The sequence below is a fragment of the Camelus dromedarius genome, chromosome 4, assembly GCF_036321535.1.
Source record: "Camelus dromedarius isolate mCamDro1 chromosome 4, mCamDro1.pat, whole genome shotgun sequence".
Classification (NCBI taxonomy): domain Eukaryota; kingdom Metazoa; phylum Chordata; class Mammalia; order Artiodactyla; family Camelidae; genus Camelus; species Camelus dromedarius.
In genome coordinates this window covers 46,826,732-46,843,207 of record NC_087439.1, presented here as the reverse complement: position 1 = coordinate 46,843,207, position 16,476 = coordinate 46,826,732, and the positions used below count along the sequence as shown (strand labels likewise).

General features: G+C 40.2%; 1 protein-coding gene and 1 non-coding gene across 3 annotated transcripts in view; one reads left to right on the top strand and one right to left on the bottom strand.

The window, feature by feature from the left end:
• LOC116153041 (uncharacterized) overlaps nt 1-14,439 on the top strand; it is an 83,522-nt gene extending 69,083 nt beyond the window's left edge. The window contains exons 10-11 of the transcript XR_010380608.1: nt 12,919-13,162; nt 13,556-14,439. This is a non-coding gene — a transcript (uncharacterized LOC116153041). The remainder of the gene's footprint in view (nt 1-12,918; nt 13,163-13,555) is intronic.
• PDK1 (pyruvate dehydrogenase kinase 1) overlaps nt 5,238-16,476 on the bottom strand; it is a 30,295-nt gene continuing 19,056 nt past the window's right edge. For both annotated transcript variants that reach the window (XM_031451660.2, XM_031451659.2), the window contains 3 exons: nt 14,434-14,544; nt 11,492-11,605; nt 5,238-9,377 (listed from right to left, as the gene is read on the bottom strand). In XM_031451660.2, coding sequence (XP_031307520.2) covers nt 9,237-9,377; nt 11,492-11,605; nt 14,434-14,544 — 366 coding nt within the window. In that variant the 3' untranslated portion in view covers nt 5,238-9,236. The remainder of the gene's footprint in view (nt 9,378-11,491; nt 11,606-14,433; nt 14,545-16,476) is intronic.

The following is a 16,476-nucleotide window of genomic DNA, read 5'->3' as shown; positions in this document are numbered from 1 at the left end:
CACTTATTCTTCATTATTTAGTCTGCTGTTCATTCCTTCTATATTGGTTTCATTTTGGCGGTTGAGTTGTGTAATTTTGATTGGTTTCTCTTCATAGTTCCTTGTTCCTTGTTATAGTGATATTTCTATTGATACTCTTAATTCCTTTTTATTACATTTTTGACGTGGCGTTGAGTAGACTGACGTCTGTTCGATTATTTGTTCTTTCAGGGGATTTCTCTTGTTCTTTTGATTGGGAGTTGCCCTGCTTTTTCATTTTATTTAATTTTCTTTGTCTCTTTGCATTTAGGAGAAACAGTTATCTACTGTGGTCTTAGAGCGGTGTTTCTCTGTAGGAACATCACGTGTGGACTGTGAGCCTGTATTGTTGGTGTGAGGGCTGTCTTGGGTATGGATGCCAGTCACATCTTTCCTCGGAGCGTGCTGGCTGTTGTCCCCTTGATGGGGGTGTGATTGGTGATTGAGTCCAGAGCCTTCGCTGGATGCTGGGTGGGGCCTCCCCTTTGCTCTGTCAGGGTCCGAGTCTGCTTCCCAGTGGTTGGGGTAGAAGCCTTGAGGGTCAAGTTCGATAGGGCTTTGGTGCTCTTGAGTGTGTGGTCTGTCTGCAGGAGGGTGATCGCTGAAGAGGGCCCCTGCGGTCACAGTAAACTTATCTGCTGCTCTGCAGGTGGCCGCGGTTCTGCCCAGGAGCCGCCCAAGGTCTTGTCCCCTCCTTCCTTGTGCTCATGCCGGGCCTCGTTGCTTAGACTGCGGTTGAAGTGGGCTGGTGCTGGGGGCCAGGGTGCCGTGGCTGCTGGAATCAAGGTGGTTGTACAGCTGCCGGGGACCTGGGCCACCCCCATGGCAGGCCTCTCCCAGGACCTGTCCGCCCCAGATCTGGCCCTGAGCTACGGTGTGGGGTGGGTGGAACTGGAGCACGCCTGCTGGGAAACAAGCTGCCGTGTATTCCTCCCCAGGGCCTGTCTGCCCAGACATGTCCCTTTCTGTGGCACAACCCAGTGTGTATGCCAGCAAATGCCGCCTGCTGCCAGACTGCCCCTACCATGTGTGCACTGAGGATGGGCTCCGATGCTGGAGCTGGCCCCGCTGTGCATGTGCTGATAGTGGCTCTGAGGTTCAGCCCTTATCACGGCCCAGGCCCTTCAGGCTGTCTCAGCACAGCTAGACTGAGTCCTCTCCCAGGGCCTGTCTGCCGGAGATGCCGTGGTGAGGTGGCAGCTGTCAGCCCCGGTCTCTTTCCTCCCTGATTGCTAGCAAGCCAGCACACACACACACTCCTTGCAGAGTCCAGGCCCCTCCAGCCCTTCTGTCTGTCCCAGTGGACCTCCCAGGAGGCAAGGGGGCTTCCCAGGGTGAGGGCCTGCCCGTGTGGACCTTCCATCCTTCACAGATGCCTCCCAGGGGTGCTGGTCCTGTCTTGATGCCCTTTTCATCCTACCCCGTTATATGGAGATCTTTTTTGCAGCCTCGATTGTGTGAGCTCTTCTGCCAGTGTCCAGCTAGTTTTCTGTGAGAATTGTTCTTCAGGTAGATATAGTTTTGATGTGTTTGTTAGGGGATGTGGAGCTCACATCAATGTCCCTGATGATGCTTGGATAAGGACATAATCAATATGAATCTCCAGAATCTCAGTTAGAGCAGAACTAGGAAAGTAGTGTGGTCACACCATATTGTGGCACCAGAGAAGAAAATTCAAACAGCCCTGGAGTGGGACAGTAAAATTACACTGTTGACTTTTTCAGGTGAAGACCTTCACAAGTGAAGCCAAACAACAGGTAGTCTAGGTGGAGAGGGCTAGAAAGAAAGGCATAGTCAGGTTCATGGCAGCACGACGTTGGGTTAGACATGCTGCCATTTACTCAGTGATGAAGACCACAAGTTCCACAGGTGGAACTATCTTAGCCATGTCTAGTCCTTGGTAAAACTCCAGAGCCACCATTTGTTTTGAGGGGCTGTACTAAAGACTTGAAGGGTGAAATGTATTAGCAATGAACAATTGGAAAGCAAAAAGATTTTTAATGGATATTTATAATAGCTCCCAAAAAATGAAAAAAATTAGGTTTGATTCTAATGAAATAGGTGCAGGATCTGTATGCTGAAACTACAAAACACTGATAAAAGGAATTGAAATCAGTCTAAATAAACAGATATATATCATGTTCATAAATTGAAAGGCTCAATATTAAGTTGTGAATTCTCCCCAAACTGATGTACAGATTTAACACATCACAATCAAAATCCCAGCAGGAATTTTCCAGATACTGACTTTAACATCTTTGCCCATTAGTAGTGATGAGGCCATCCACTTTTCCAGCCAAGTTATAAACCAACTCTCCTTCATTATACCCTCAGCAGTCACCTACTTACAAGACAGTCATGTATTAGATTTTGCTGAATCACTGCAATCATCTGCTAAATTACTGGAAAATATTCATTAAGTGTTGCAGTCACAGGTAAGGGAGGTATTACTGACTTTGATGTGCCCTGCCAGGGTCTATACCATGCAGGCTGAGTCCACATCTAGGTTCACCAGAGAAACTATGACTTGGATCTTGTTGTAAGGGGCTGTCCCAAGTTCTGTGTACCCCAACACTGCTGTGAAGTGCCAGGGCCTTCAGTCTTGGGTCCATACTTCCCACCACCAGAAGATTTTTGTTATTGCCTGGAGCAGACAGTAAGGATGTTGGTGAAGCTTTTATCCACCGAAGATGGCTGGTACCTCCCATGGCCCTCCCGTGAAGTGGAAATGAAGATAAACATTACACACAGGCATCACCTTCTTGCATTAACCTGGCTTATAATAGAGGCTTGGTATTGTCAACAAGCACATTTGTTTGATAAAGCCTACCCTTTCTAACTCTGGAGTGGCAAATCCAGGACTTCCCTTACCTACTTGTTCTATTGGGTAAGATCCTGAAAACCCAGATTTCATCAAAAATTAGCTAACTAATGGGATTCGGACCTCAGGGTCGTGGGCATACCCACCAAGTGCTCCAGATACCAGGAATAAATCCTTCCTAACCCTTCTTAAAACTCTAAGAATCAGATTACTAGATGTATCTGGCTCACAGCAGTTTATCCCACAACCTTTAAACTCTGGCTATTCAAAGCGTGGTCTTTGGATCAGCAGCATCGGTGTCACCTGGAACCTTGTTGGAAGGGCAAAAGCTCAGACCCCATTCCAGACCTGCTGAGCCAGAATCTGTTTCACCAAGGTCCTCAGGTGATTCGTGTGCATGTTAAAGTTGGCGGAACATTGCTTACGAGGACTTAGCTGTACCTTCCCATTGGCCAAGTCCTTGTGAAGACATCGCCTGACCGCACAACAATGATCAAGGTCAGCTGTGCACCACAGAAAATGAGCAATCACCCGATGCTCCTAACTGGCGCTTGTTCCTATTAGCTGCTTTTATTGGTCACCGAGGGTTGATTTTGAGATGAAAGGGAACTTTTTCTCCAGAATGAAGGGGATTTGCCACTCCAGAGCTAGAAAGGGTAGGCTTTATCAAACAAATGTGCTTGTTGACAATACTAGGCCTCTTCCATAAGCCTGTGTTTGCCCAAACACAAAGACACCGAATGCTCCTTTATTCCATGTTTCAAACTATTTTACTACAGTAAAAAGGAGGAATCCCCAGGCCAGTAACTTTTACCTGGCAAATGGTGGCATCTGGCCATAGTACTAGTCACATTTCCCATGGTAGAACCTACTGGACCCAACCCAGCAAAGACCATTCCAGTATATCTGTCTTACATCTACCTGGTGCCACTATGCAGATTTATTGTAACATCCAACAATGACCTGTGTGAGTTAGTTAAGCACCTGTAATACAACTAATTCTACTCCAGAATAACAAATTAATATTGAATTGTCTCCACTGAGGTAATCATATGGTCTTTACCATTTAATATGATAAATTGCATAGATTGTGAAGATATTAAAATATCCTTGCATTTTTAGGAAACACCCTACTTCATCCATGATGTATTTTTTTAAACACTGTTCTTTTACTGGTGATTTTTTTCATCTATGTTCATAAGTGAGATTAGTCTACAAATTTTCATACCATCTTTGATCAGGTTTAGCTTTAGGATGTCACTAACTCTGTGAAACAGGTTGGGTGGCTTTCTCTTTCTATTCTCTCAGAGTTTCCTGGAAGACAGGAATGATGAGTTCCTTGATACTCTGGTTAAACATTTAACACCGCGTCTTTTGGCGAAGCGCAGTTGGGGTTACTAATTCCATTTCCTTAGTTGTTATTGATTTAAACTGTCAAAATCTCTTAAATAAATGTCAGTAATACTCATTTTTCTAGAAATAATTTCTTCTGTGCTTTCAAATTTTTTGTCATAAAGTTAATGGTATCCTTATTATCTTCAGTGTTTGTAGTTACGTCCTTTTTTGTTTATCTAAATACTATTCATGTGGCCCCCGTTTTTTCTGATTAGTCCTTGCTAGAGGTTTTTCTCGAAGGTTTTGACACAGCCTACAGCAGCTTCCTGGAGGGACTGCCACTAGCTGTTTGCTGTCCGGCTGTGGCTTCACCTCCCCTAACAGTGTTTGCTTATTTACTTTTTATACTTTAGAATAAGCCCGTAGCTTTAGTACTGCTGTGTTGCTACTCTCCTAACTGCTCATTCTCTTCTGTATTTTCTCCTTTTGCTAGGTCTCTTGTGCTGGTTACTACCCATAGTTTTCTTTATTCTGCTTACCCACTTTCGTGTATCACTTTGAGAAAGAACACAGTGTTATCAAATTATTCGTTATGCATTTACTGAACATAGTTATAAGTGCCTACTTTACACTGGGTGTTATAGGAAATACTGAGAGTAAAGAATGCAAAGATTGTTCATATTCAGATTTTTTTCTATACTGCTACATAGTGAAATAAATGACATTTTCTATTTTATTTCAGTTATGTAATCGGAGGTGCTCCATTTTGAAATAAGTTTCTAGACAATTAGATATTTCCATACAGTATTATAACAATATAACTGACATCCAAATATAAAACCATGGCAAGACTACTGCAGCAGTTTTAATATTTCAGTTGAACTTTAAAATGTCCTGGCCTAATAAAATGTTTTCTAAAGGAATTTTTCATCATTTAAAATTTATTACAAACAGCTGTCAGAAAATTCAGTTTTGACATGAAATGTTGGCAACAGCCTACATGGCAGCTACAGCAAGGGCAGCTCCAGACTTTCAGAAAATAACCCCCGAGTGAATACAACACTCAAATCGAAGTGTCTCTGCTTTATTTTACTGGATAGTTTTGCTTAAAAATCTCTAATTTAACAAAGCAAACGGTAGCTGCCACTATTCCTCAGTATAAAAACTCTTCCAAGACCAGAAAAAAAAGACTGAAGTTTTGCAACAAAAACTGGCAAACTTGCACCAGGATGAAGGGACCTAGGAATACATTCCAAACTCCAAAAATGCAACCTCGGTTCTGAACTTTTTTTTATACCATAGTTGGGCTATTTACAGTATTGGTCCCAGTGAGGAAAGACTGTTAATAATAACAGTAATACACACCTATGTTGTTTACTATGTGACAAGAATTGTTCTAATATAAACACAGATGAAATCTCGTATTACAAATTTTTTAAGAAACGCAGTCTTGTCTCCTGCTGTTAAAAGCCTATGGTTAGAGACTGCTTAAGAAGTATGAAGAGTGGGTGGTATATGTCTAATTCTTTCCAAACATGTAGGCAGACAAAAGGCACAGTAGTTGAGGAATGCCAGGCTAAGCAACCCAGTGGTGCGTTCTTTCTGACATACATAAAATCCTTCGTGCCACGTTTCTTCAGGTGCACTGGGTTTGACTATAAGAAAATTAATGATTGGAGCCAGAAGTTAATCGTATACAGTATGATGGAAAGTTCCTCCAGGAAGAGCCACATTTGCAAACCAGCTTAACTCAACCCCGCTGACACTTCTGTTAAAACTTCACATTGATGGCGCAGCAGTTAAAGATATAAAACTGAAACTGGTTGACTGATTTGGGGCTTCCTCTCTGGCTGCTCACGAGGCCACAAAGGGGCCCTGACGCTAGTCATGTATTTCCCCAGGTCTTTAACAGGGGAGTCCTGCTAGGGAACTTTAACAGTGTAGGGAGGCTGTGGTCACAGCCCATCAATCAGGAGCAGGGCAGGAAACTACCTTTGACTAGAGTAGTTTAGTTCTGACTTTCAGCTGGTGCAAGTAGAGGGTAATGGCAGTTAAATTAAGACTTTCCCTACATTACTTACATTATAAGAAGTTATTCAAAGAGCACATGAATATAACCTTTCAAAAATCACACAACAGATGTTCATTTATGCAATAAGTCAGTCATCTGTGGATGTCTGCGTAACAAAAATCTACCATAATTCAAACCGTACGAACTCTACCGCTCGCTTTCGCCATTAGAATAGACACGCTGTAAATCCCAAGCCCTCCCTCCACTGAACATAGTGAGATGTGGTAGACCCCTTAGCTGTGACTTCTTTAACGTTTACAGAACACCGACCCTTGATGAAAGAGACCTTTATTTTAAAAACATAATTATAGTTTAAAAAAACCTAAATTGACCCAATTTCCTTTCAGAATAAGAGTTAATCCATGTTTTCAGTTTATTGCCATACACAGCATCTTATAAAACAAGAGGGGAGCCTGCCACTTCAACATCTTCATGTAACAGTGATCACTTTCTTCACTTTTAAGTATGAAGACATCTAAAGCCAGCCAATATTTTAAGTATAGGGCAGAATATTTTTTGCAATTATTCCTAAAAACTGTTGGCACATTCATTAAATGCCCCAGTTAGTAGAAAAAAAATCAGTATCCACTTCTTAGCCTTCAGTATATATTTTTAAATCTACATGGCATCATATTAAATGCTGGTGGAAAAATAGTGTAAGAATTTAAACTTTTTAGGTAGCACAATGATTTAAAACCAACTAGGAGAAAGCTATCCCCCTGAATATTTTTGCATGTAATTTTCTGTCCCTTACCTCAGTAACAAAGTGAAAAAAAAGCTGTTATATCTTTAAAAAGAAGCTAAAGGAAAAGATTTCACTTTTCCTTTGAAAACGCTATTTCTTAGCTCTTAAAGAGGGAAAAACTTTAATTTTGTGAGGGGCATTTCATAAGTAAAAACATCGTCTATGTCCGTTGTACAAATGTCTCATTTAGGAAAGAAAGTTAATACTTTGATTCCAAGGATTTGAAAATACTTCATCACAAGAAAAGTGTAATTTTAAAGCTAAAAAACTAACACACTGAACTAATATAAACAATCCACTAGCATATCCTATTTTTTTTAATAAAAATCCATGATTAAGGAATAATACGGAAAAGATCTTTTCCGACATGTGGTCACAGCTAATTAGCCCCGGGCAAACCCCACACCCCGAATCTCAGGATCTTCATCTCTCTTTTTTTTTTTTTTTAAAAAAAAACCTGTTTATTTTCCATCAGCCTATTTTCCATTTTAAGAGTTTGTGGAAAAGCAGCTGAAGACCACTCAGTGGCCACTCCACCCCATTCAGTGGCCTGAGCAGCAGGAGCTGCCAACCAGCCTTCAGGACCCTCATCCCTTAGGTGAGGATCCTGGACTAACGGCCCTTTAACAACTCTTCCAAGTTATAAATGCGTATAGAATTGTTAAACTTACATAATCCTGAGAATGGGGTGTTTCAACTCAGTGTATTTTCCTGGTAAATAAAGTTCACCGTCTACAATAGTAAAGCTGTTCTTCAAACATTTAAAATATTAATTTAAAATTTATTTTCAGTGTATTTCCCTGTCAGCTTAGAAGATGAGGTACGACTAACAACTTTGTCTCCTTAATTTCATGGTCTCTCAGACCAGGCTGACAGTGATCGGCAGATAAAGCTGGAGCCCAGCCTCCAATTCTGGGCAGCTTTGGGCCACACTCTGTCTCAAAACAAAGATGATACCGCCTGCTCTGTATTGATGTTTTAAAGCCCGACAGAGGTATCATAATATACCAAGGTATTCGTGTTTTCAAATTACCATATGAATGCAAAGGGCTGTTGTGATAAGCCCAAGGTGACTTTTTCCTGATAAAAGTGTAGATAATTTTTATAAAATGTATGTTGTCAATACTTGTACACCTATGGTTCTAATCCTTCAGTTACCTGACTATTCTCCCACAGTCAATTTGTCTCCTGTTTCTAATTATGCTTCTAATTGCACCAGTTTGTCTCTCCTAGAGTCGAGAAATCTGACCTTTTGATAGGTCAAAACCAAAACCTAAAAATCTGTCACTTTAGCAACCATGATATCATTACTCACTTTAAAAGCACACTTTCCTAACTAGGTGAGGCATCGGACTCATCTAGGAAGTGTTTTAAAAATTTAGATTCCTGGGCTCCAGCTGCAGAGTCTTGATTCCGTATATCTGGAGTAGGGCCCAGAAAAACTCTCAGAAGCTCCCTCAGGTAATCTCAATAATCAATAGTTCAGTTTTGGGGACTCACTGCCTTGCTCTCAATTTCTTAAATTCAGTTTAGAATTTTAGCAGCTGTTAGTTTGTCTTTCAGTATAAAAATTTCCCCTTGCATCAATCATAAGCACATTCAAAGCAGACTGCCCATGATCTTAGCTTAGCTCCATAAGAAACCAGTCATTACAACCCTTTGCAATAAAATTAAAAAATGATAAATTAACTGCAGAGTAAAGACAATGCATGTAGATACTGAAAGGTGGCTGGTTCTATACTTATGGGGCAGCTGCTGACTGCTTTAATTGTAGCTAGTCACCTAAATCTGAAGACCATCTTATTACATCTGTCACACTACTTACAGGATGGCAGAACTCCTCTAAAAACAGAGAAATGGCTAACTAGCTAGTCAGTATTAAGAAAATGTCTCTAGCAGACACGAAAGTATTTAAAAAAAAAAAAAAGAACCACCACAGAGCTTCCTGTAGAAACCCAAAGACTTTCATATTTCTGAAGTCTACTGTAAAGAGAAAGTTGACCAAAACTACAGTTGTTTAAAAATATGTTCAATTAACTGTGAAAACATAAGTGTAAAATAGGTACAGTTTCATCCTTTAGGAGATTAACAGGCATAAATGGAATTCACTTTCCACTTACTCTACCCAAACAGTTAACTGTGAAATCAACACAGGAAGTATTTGGTGATAATGTAGTTCTGAACACCATCCCTTCCAAATTTAATACAAAAGCCACATCTGGATTTCCCAGGTGTCCCAAACGTATCTAGGCACTACGGAATGTTGTCATGTCTCTTGGTTCTCTGCTGGGGACACACCAGTCATCGGCCTCATGGCTGGCGTTGTAATGCTTCCAGGCAGCTCTGTTGTACACGGGGAGTCTTTCTATTGATTCTGTTGACAGAGCCTGGAAGAAGAAAGAAGGCCGGCCTAAGTCAGGCATTTTTTAAAAAATCCATTATTTGAGAAAATATACAATGGCCAAAAAAAATTAAATACTTTATTGGATTTGTATTTTTATCATAACACTGTCTACATACATTTTAAAGTAGAGCATATATTTGAAACATGTTATTGGTGTGCATGTTGACTGAACTTATTGCTTGTGGTAATTCTCCAGGCAGCGTGGAAGCTGCTGGATTGAAATTTTACACAGGTGTGGTAGACATCGCTTATACAACATGACCCACTGCAGAAGCTGGTTAACTGAACATCAGTGAAGTGTAAAAGCATAAAAATTCACATACGTTCCTTAATATATGAAGCTGTACGATCACTGAATGAAATCTGGATTTGATCTTGTGTCTTCTCCTGCTATTAAGGTCACCAATTTTATTTACAGCATTTGCGATTTCTGCATCACTCACAGTTGCCCTCCACATCACTGCCCGCACCCACCACAAATACAGAAATCTGCAGATGCTTACATCCCTTATACAATATCGTGTAGTATGTGCACATAATGGACACACACCCTCCTGTGTACTTTATCTCTAGATTGACTGTAATAGCTAATACAATGTAAATGCTATATAGTTACAAATACAATGGGAACTATTATGTAAAATAGTTTCCAGTGTGCAGCAAATTCAAGTTTTGCTTTCGGGAACTTTCTCAATTTTTTTTTTCTTCAAATATTTTTCCATCCACATTTGAATCTGTGGATGTGGAACCCACGGATACAGAGGGCTGACTGTAACTTCATGTTTTCAACATATAATTACCATTAATTCACTGTTCTATTTCAGCTTCCTCTAAATTACTAGAACCAGAGGTAAACTATGTTCCTCGTTATCTTCAAGTTAGGATATCTTGGTAGGATTTCAACCTTAAGCCACAGGCATTCCCCAAGATGTACAAAATACTGAACTGGAAATTTCATTCCAATAATGGTACACAAGGTTTTTGACACTGTTATTTAATGATTCTAATAATACTTTCTTGCTTCTATTTTTTTCCTAAATGAAGCTAGACTCAAACAAAAATAATACATTTGATGATAAAAATATTGCCGTCGTATTGCCTTCAAGTCCCTCACAACTGAGATGGTTCAAAAAGAAAAAGAATTACTATCTTGAAAGAATTTAACCTTTTCAGACAGATTTATTTTCTAATACAGTCTTCAGCATTTTCTGTAAAACAGGTGCCATCTAGTGGCCAGAACAAGAAACTAGCGTACTAAATAATTAGGTACCAATAGCCCACTGCTGAACTAATCCAGTGGACTGGTGGGGCCCAGTGCTTTTCATCCCTGTAAAATATACTGATCTCTGTCTGAATAAACACACAGAATATCCCAGGCCAGTAAGGATGGCCTACTGCTCCCACCAGTGAGCTATAATGCTTATCACAAGTCACCTGTAATTGTTACCACATCTGTTTATGTACTTAACATGTCATTGTAACTCCAAAACTGAATCAAAGTATTGCTTAAACAAAGCACAGAAAAAGTGGGGAAGGATTCTTTGAAAACTAAGAGGAATGCTCTGTAAAGACCCATGAAGGAAAGCTATATAAAAATTGCTGTCAAATAAGGGTCGAAAGACAAGTAAGGAACTGTGTAAAAATCAAAAAGGATCATGCACTCGGTTGTTTCTTTGATTAAAGAAACCAAAACAATGCACTGTAAGTATAGCTTCTGCAGCAAAGACAACTGAAACTTCAATCTGCAAACCTGTATACAAAGGAAAGGCCTTAGCAAGTGCATCAAAAGACCGGTGAGTCAATGCCCATTCACGTGTCTTATGTTTCAATTAAATTTGTAAGATAAGTTTTTTTTTATAAGAGAACTTCTTGATTCCCCCACTTTAACCCATTTTTTTTCTGTGAACCATAGTCAATCACTGTAGATAAGAACATTTCTCTCCCATAGTCAAAGATCATTTATCAAAATAGATGAGATTCTATGTTAAAAAAAAATATATATATATATATATAATTTTTAATTTAATAGCATGAGGTAGAGGAAAATTTCAGTACTGTTAAATATTGGCATCTTATAAGAAGACTACATAGTTTTACCTTAATGTAGATAACCGCGTCTGTCCCATAACCCTCTAGGGAATACAGCTTTAGGTCCCCTTGGAAGTATTGTGCGTAAAGGCGGGATATGGGCAATCCATACCCAAAACCAGCCTGTTGGAGAAAAATGGAATTCTTTTCAGAAAGCCACACACTGAAATACTTTTCCAATTAAAATAAATGCTACTGGAGGATCCCAGGGCTATCAGAGCCTGAATTAAAAGATCTGTTACGTTATTGCTGAAAGCTAGTTGAGTACTGCATTAGACGCTTCCATCTAGTCATTTAAAACTCCTCATTCTTCTTTTTTCTATATAACCTTTGGGGGTCTGGAAAAAGCCTGTTGCTTTTCTTTATGGGGCTGCTCCAGAGTATCCCAACACTGCTTTCCGCAGTATCATCTAAAACATGTTCTCCCTTTCAGGAGCAAGAGTAGAAAGAGCCTGGTTGCAGCCTAACAGGTACATCTCCGGCCTCCGTACCATGAATTTCCAGCTTGTGTTTGAACCTGGAGAGCTTGCTAATAAGTCTACTCAATTCTCACTGACAGGTCACTTCCCTGCTTAAAAATCCTCAAAGCACCCTAACACCCACCACACCCCCACCACCCCCAACCCATTGCGTTGAGAGAAAAATCCAAGCTTCTAAAAAGAGCTTTCAAGACCCAGTAATATCTGGTCTCGGCCTCCCACTTTCTAGCCCAGTTGAACTAAATCTCCTGCTCTTAAGTTCCTCAAACAGATCATGTTATTTTTCACATCTGCATCTTTGTTCATTCTGTTCCCAGTATCTGGAATGGCCTTCTTTACCTGGATAAATCCTACCAGTTCTTTAATACAAAGGAGAACATTCAGATAAATGTAAAAAAGGTTATTTATCACGAACTCAGATGTTCAATGACATTCCATACAATACATTAGTGAAGAGAGTATGTGGATTCAGGAATCAGAGTGCTGTTAACATATCTGGGGTCTGGCCTTATCTACCTCTACCATTTATTACTTGACTTTTTTTTAACCAGTTTCTGTTTGCCCTTTCAAATCAACTATCTGTCCTGCACATTTCTCCTTGTTCTGGGAGGCTCACCTGAATGGAAGATACCAGTGGATTCCCATGCCCTCTACTTCCAGTGGGTCCAGTCAGTGGGGAATCCAGTGGGAGATCAGAGGGAGTCAAGTCAGGCTACTCATCCCCTGCCTCCTTCCCACTGAGATCACTTCCCCTGGGCAGGCTGGGCCCCGGGGAGTAGCTGCTGTGCAACTTGCCCTTCTGGGTTCTGCAACCTCTCCTTCTCCCTTTGGCTCAGGGTGGTGACAGCTCTGCTGCTGTAAGCCCGGATTCCTGTACCTTCCCACCCATATCTCTGTAATCTGCCTCTTTGGAGATAAGCCTTCCTTGATTTACCATAATTTGAGTTCTCTTTCCAGGTGGGACCCTGACCGATGCGTTAACTGGTTCCAGAAATGGTCCCAAGAACACTGCATGAGCAGTGTGAAGACATTCCGTCCGTGTAGATGCCCAGGAGAAGGCATCCACATGGAGGAAGCGCCCAGTAATCAGGTAGACAAGAGGACCACTCCTGTGGATGTCAAGCAGCCTCCTCCCAGCTGCCACAGTGCTCGCTTACTGGGTCCACTTACAAAGCGGTCATGACACCAGGAAGGAGCCTCTGTAAGAGCTTAGACAGACTCACCCTCAGTAAGGCTGTGCAGGTGTACAGGGGAGCCTGTGCCATGTCAAGTCTCCTGTTTTCTTAAAAATTCACATAAATTTTGCATCTTAAACAACACTTACATGGCATTTACTATGTGCCAGGCACTATAAAAAGTATGTTTACATATTAACTCGATTGTCACAATAATTTGATTTTTAAAGTTGGGGAAACCGCGGTATTGAGTGGTCAGTAATTTTCCCCAGGGCTATACAGCTAGGATGCAGTTGAGCTGGGGAATGGGCCAGACAGATTCAGAGCCCGGACTAGTACGCTATGCTGCTCTCCACAAAAAGTCCACAGTATTTCTTTACTACATAAGCAGTAAATCCCTTTTCTCCACTTACTTCTAGAGTAAAATCAGGATCTAAGAAAATGCTCGTGTTTATTTGACCTCTTCTGTCCCCTGTCATATGGATGCCTGCCCACATCTCAACTTGAGAAGCACATTACTAGAGGAATCATTTCAACAGTTTGGTAAGAAATGAACTGTATTACAGTTGGAGCCACAGAATCTGTGCTGTGTAACCAGAATGAAGTCCTCTTAGTAACGTCCCAGGAAACAGTCTAAAAGAGACCCACCTTATACTGTATTTCATCATGCTACAGCTTAACTCCAGCATATATGCCAGAGAAGCTTCAAAGCCTGGAAGCGCAGTTTTCCCAGAACTGAGAGATATGGCAAAGTGCTTTTCCAGGGGTTGGAGGACCGGAACTAAGTCCGTTCAAAAGCTAATCTTACTAAACCTGAAAATAGGTGACTGTGATAAACTTAAAAAAAAAAAATCAACACAACTCCAGTTTGAAACATTTTCAGGTTGGTGATCAAACTGATTAGAACTCTAGTCTTACTTTTAAGCCTAGAATATGTAATCTAATTACAAGTACTTGAGGGGGAAAAAAAAGCCACTAAAGATTAAACCAGTGTTGACTAAATGCCAGTAAAGCTGGTAATTTGGGCTTCACATTAGAGATAGTGTATCAAAATGTGGTTTACCACATGAGAACTACTGACATACCACTATTAGGCTTGGCAACAGGAACTCTAAGATTATAATTCTTTGCCTTACGCTTTTTAAAAATTTTTTAATTTAAAAAGTGGTTTTCTTTCCCTAATAGCTTCCCTTCGTCCTTGTGGTAAACCCTACACAATAGCTTAACTGATTTATGTGGTAACTGATGTATTTTTTGGCAAGTCACAAACACACTTCAGGACTTCCTGACCACGTACCAGAGGCACTGCTCGGGATGTCTCCACGCGAGGCCGGGGTGCAGTTGAGTACATGTAGTTGAAGAGCCTGTCAATTTTCCTCAGAGGAACACCACCTCCGCGGTCGCTCATCTAAGGTGAGAAAGGATCATGCCCTATGACCAAGTCCCAGAAACAGCAAAACACCGACGCACACGCAGTGCTGGCTGAAGAGCTCTGCTTTTCAAAAACGAATACCATGTGATGCAAGTTGTGAATGTAAACGTTCCCCTCACTGGTGGAGCTAACTCCTCTAATATGTAGAATTCTAAGACATAATGAATTCCACTGTGATATAAACTCAGCACCCTGGCTTGTGTGATTACTGCAGTCACACTGATGAACCAGTACAGGACACAATGGGGCAAAGCTAAGCCCAACTTGGATGTAATAATAAATTTCTAATTCCTTTCTGGCAGGCAGTTTGATAACCAGATTAAAAATGCATGTACCCTTTGACCCAACAATGTTTATCCTAAGAAAACAATCAGAAAAGTATGCAAGACATGTATGAGAATATCTATCAGCACTGTGGAGAATAGCTAACACTGGGCTGCCACCCCAAGTTTAGTTTAAACTAAACTAAAACGCATTCTGAAATAGAACACTGCTTCTCCACTCAGTACCCTGTAGAGCGGTATGTGCCGGCACGAGATGTGCACAAAATACTAAGTAGCAAAAGTAGCAACAAGATATGAAGAAGCATTTATAATATTCTAATTCTGTAAAAATTTTATTACAAAAAAGCCTATAATGAAATAATTTTGTCAGTGGAATTATGAGTGATTTTCTTCTTTGAGGTTTTTAGTTTCTAAATTTTTTTCACAATTACTTCTGCTATGGAAAAAATGTAATTTTTCATTTTGAGGGAGGAAAAACAGAGCCATTTCCTTGTGTTTTAGAGTCTCTCCTAGAAGTAATTTCACAGCACAGACTCCCAGACAACTTTCTGGTGAGTTGTAAGGTACACAGGACTTTGTACTGTTCTTACTCATGTCACTTTCCAACTCAAATCATATGGTAGGCTGAATTTGGTAACTTATTTTCAGATTGTCTTCATTATGTTTTCCTAGCTACTATACAGCTTATCTTCTAATCTGCTACAGCCATTTTCCTTTGTCACAAAATCTAAGTTGATTCTACTCTATAATATTAACATGGTCATCATATACAAGCAAACCTGCTTTTAACACATGTATATAGATAGACAGATGAGAACAATACTGAATACTATGTATTAAAAAGTCAATATTTGAATGGCTTATAGTTTTTATGTAATCTCTAAAAATCTTTATGTATATATATTTCACAATGGAAGTTCATACTATTTTTAGAATAAAAATCTTTGAAATACTGTCTGAAGACTTGCCTCTGATATATCTATAACTAGATAATAAAGTTCGTCTGTATTCTTATACTGCAGTTAAGAACTTGTATGTAGCATTACGCTGAAATTGTTCTTGGCTATGAATTCAAAGCCCTGTGAAGAGATTTATTTTAATAAGATGAATAAAGTGCTCTGGGAATTTTCTGAGATTCATTAATTTAATTATTCATCCTTTAATTTAATGCCCTGCTGCACACTTACTGGTAACATAAGTCCGAAATGTGGTTCTGTAAATATTAAGTAAACAACATTTGAGAACAGATATTAAGATTTAAAAGGTACACTTCAATAAATATTTCCTGGTTTCCTTAACCTTCCAGCCAGAAACACTATAGTAACCCTGCAGGAATGAAACAAGAAGTGATTTCTAGCTATCTAAGCTGGTATGAAAAAAGCAGAGAGTGGAGCAAAAAAGGCCAGAGGGGAAGGGGTACTCTAAGCCGTAGAAATACAGTTAAAAACTGATAAAGGTAACCTCTTCTGATTTGCAGGCAAAAACACAATAAACTAGGACCAGAAGTTTCTAAAGTGGTTGAGAGTTTCCAAGAGAATTGTAACAGATACTACACCAGAGAACCTGAGTTCTTTGTGCAAAGGGAAGGAGGGAATAACAGAGACAGACTTTGGTCTGTATATAT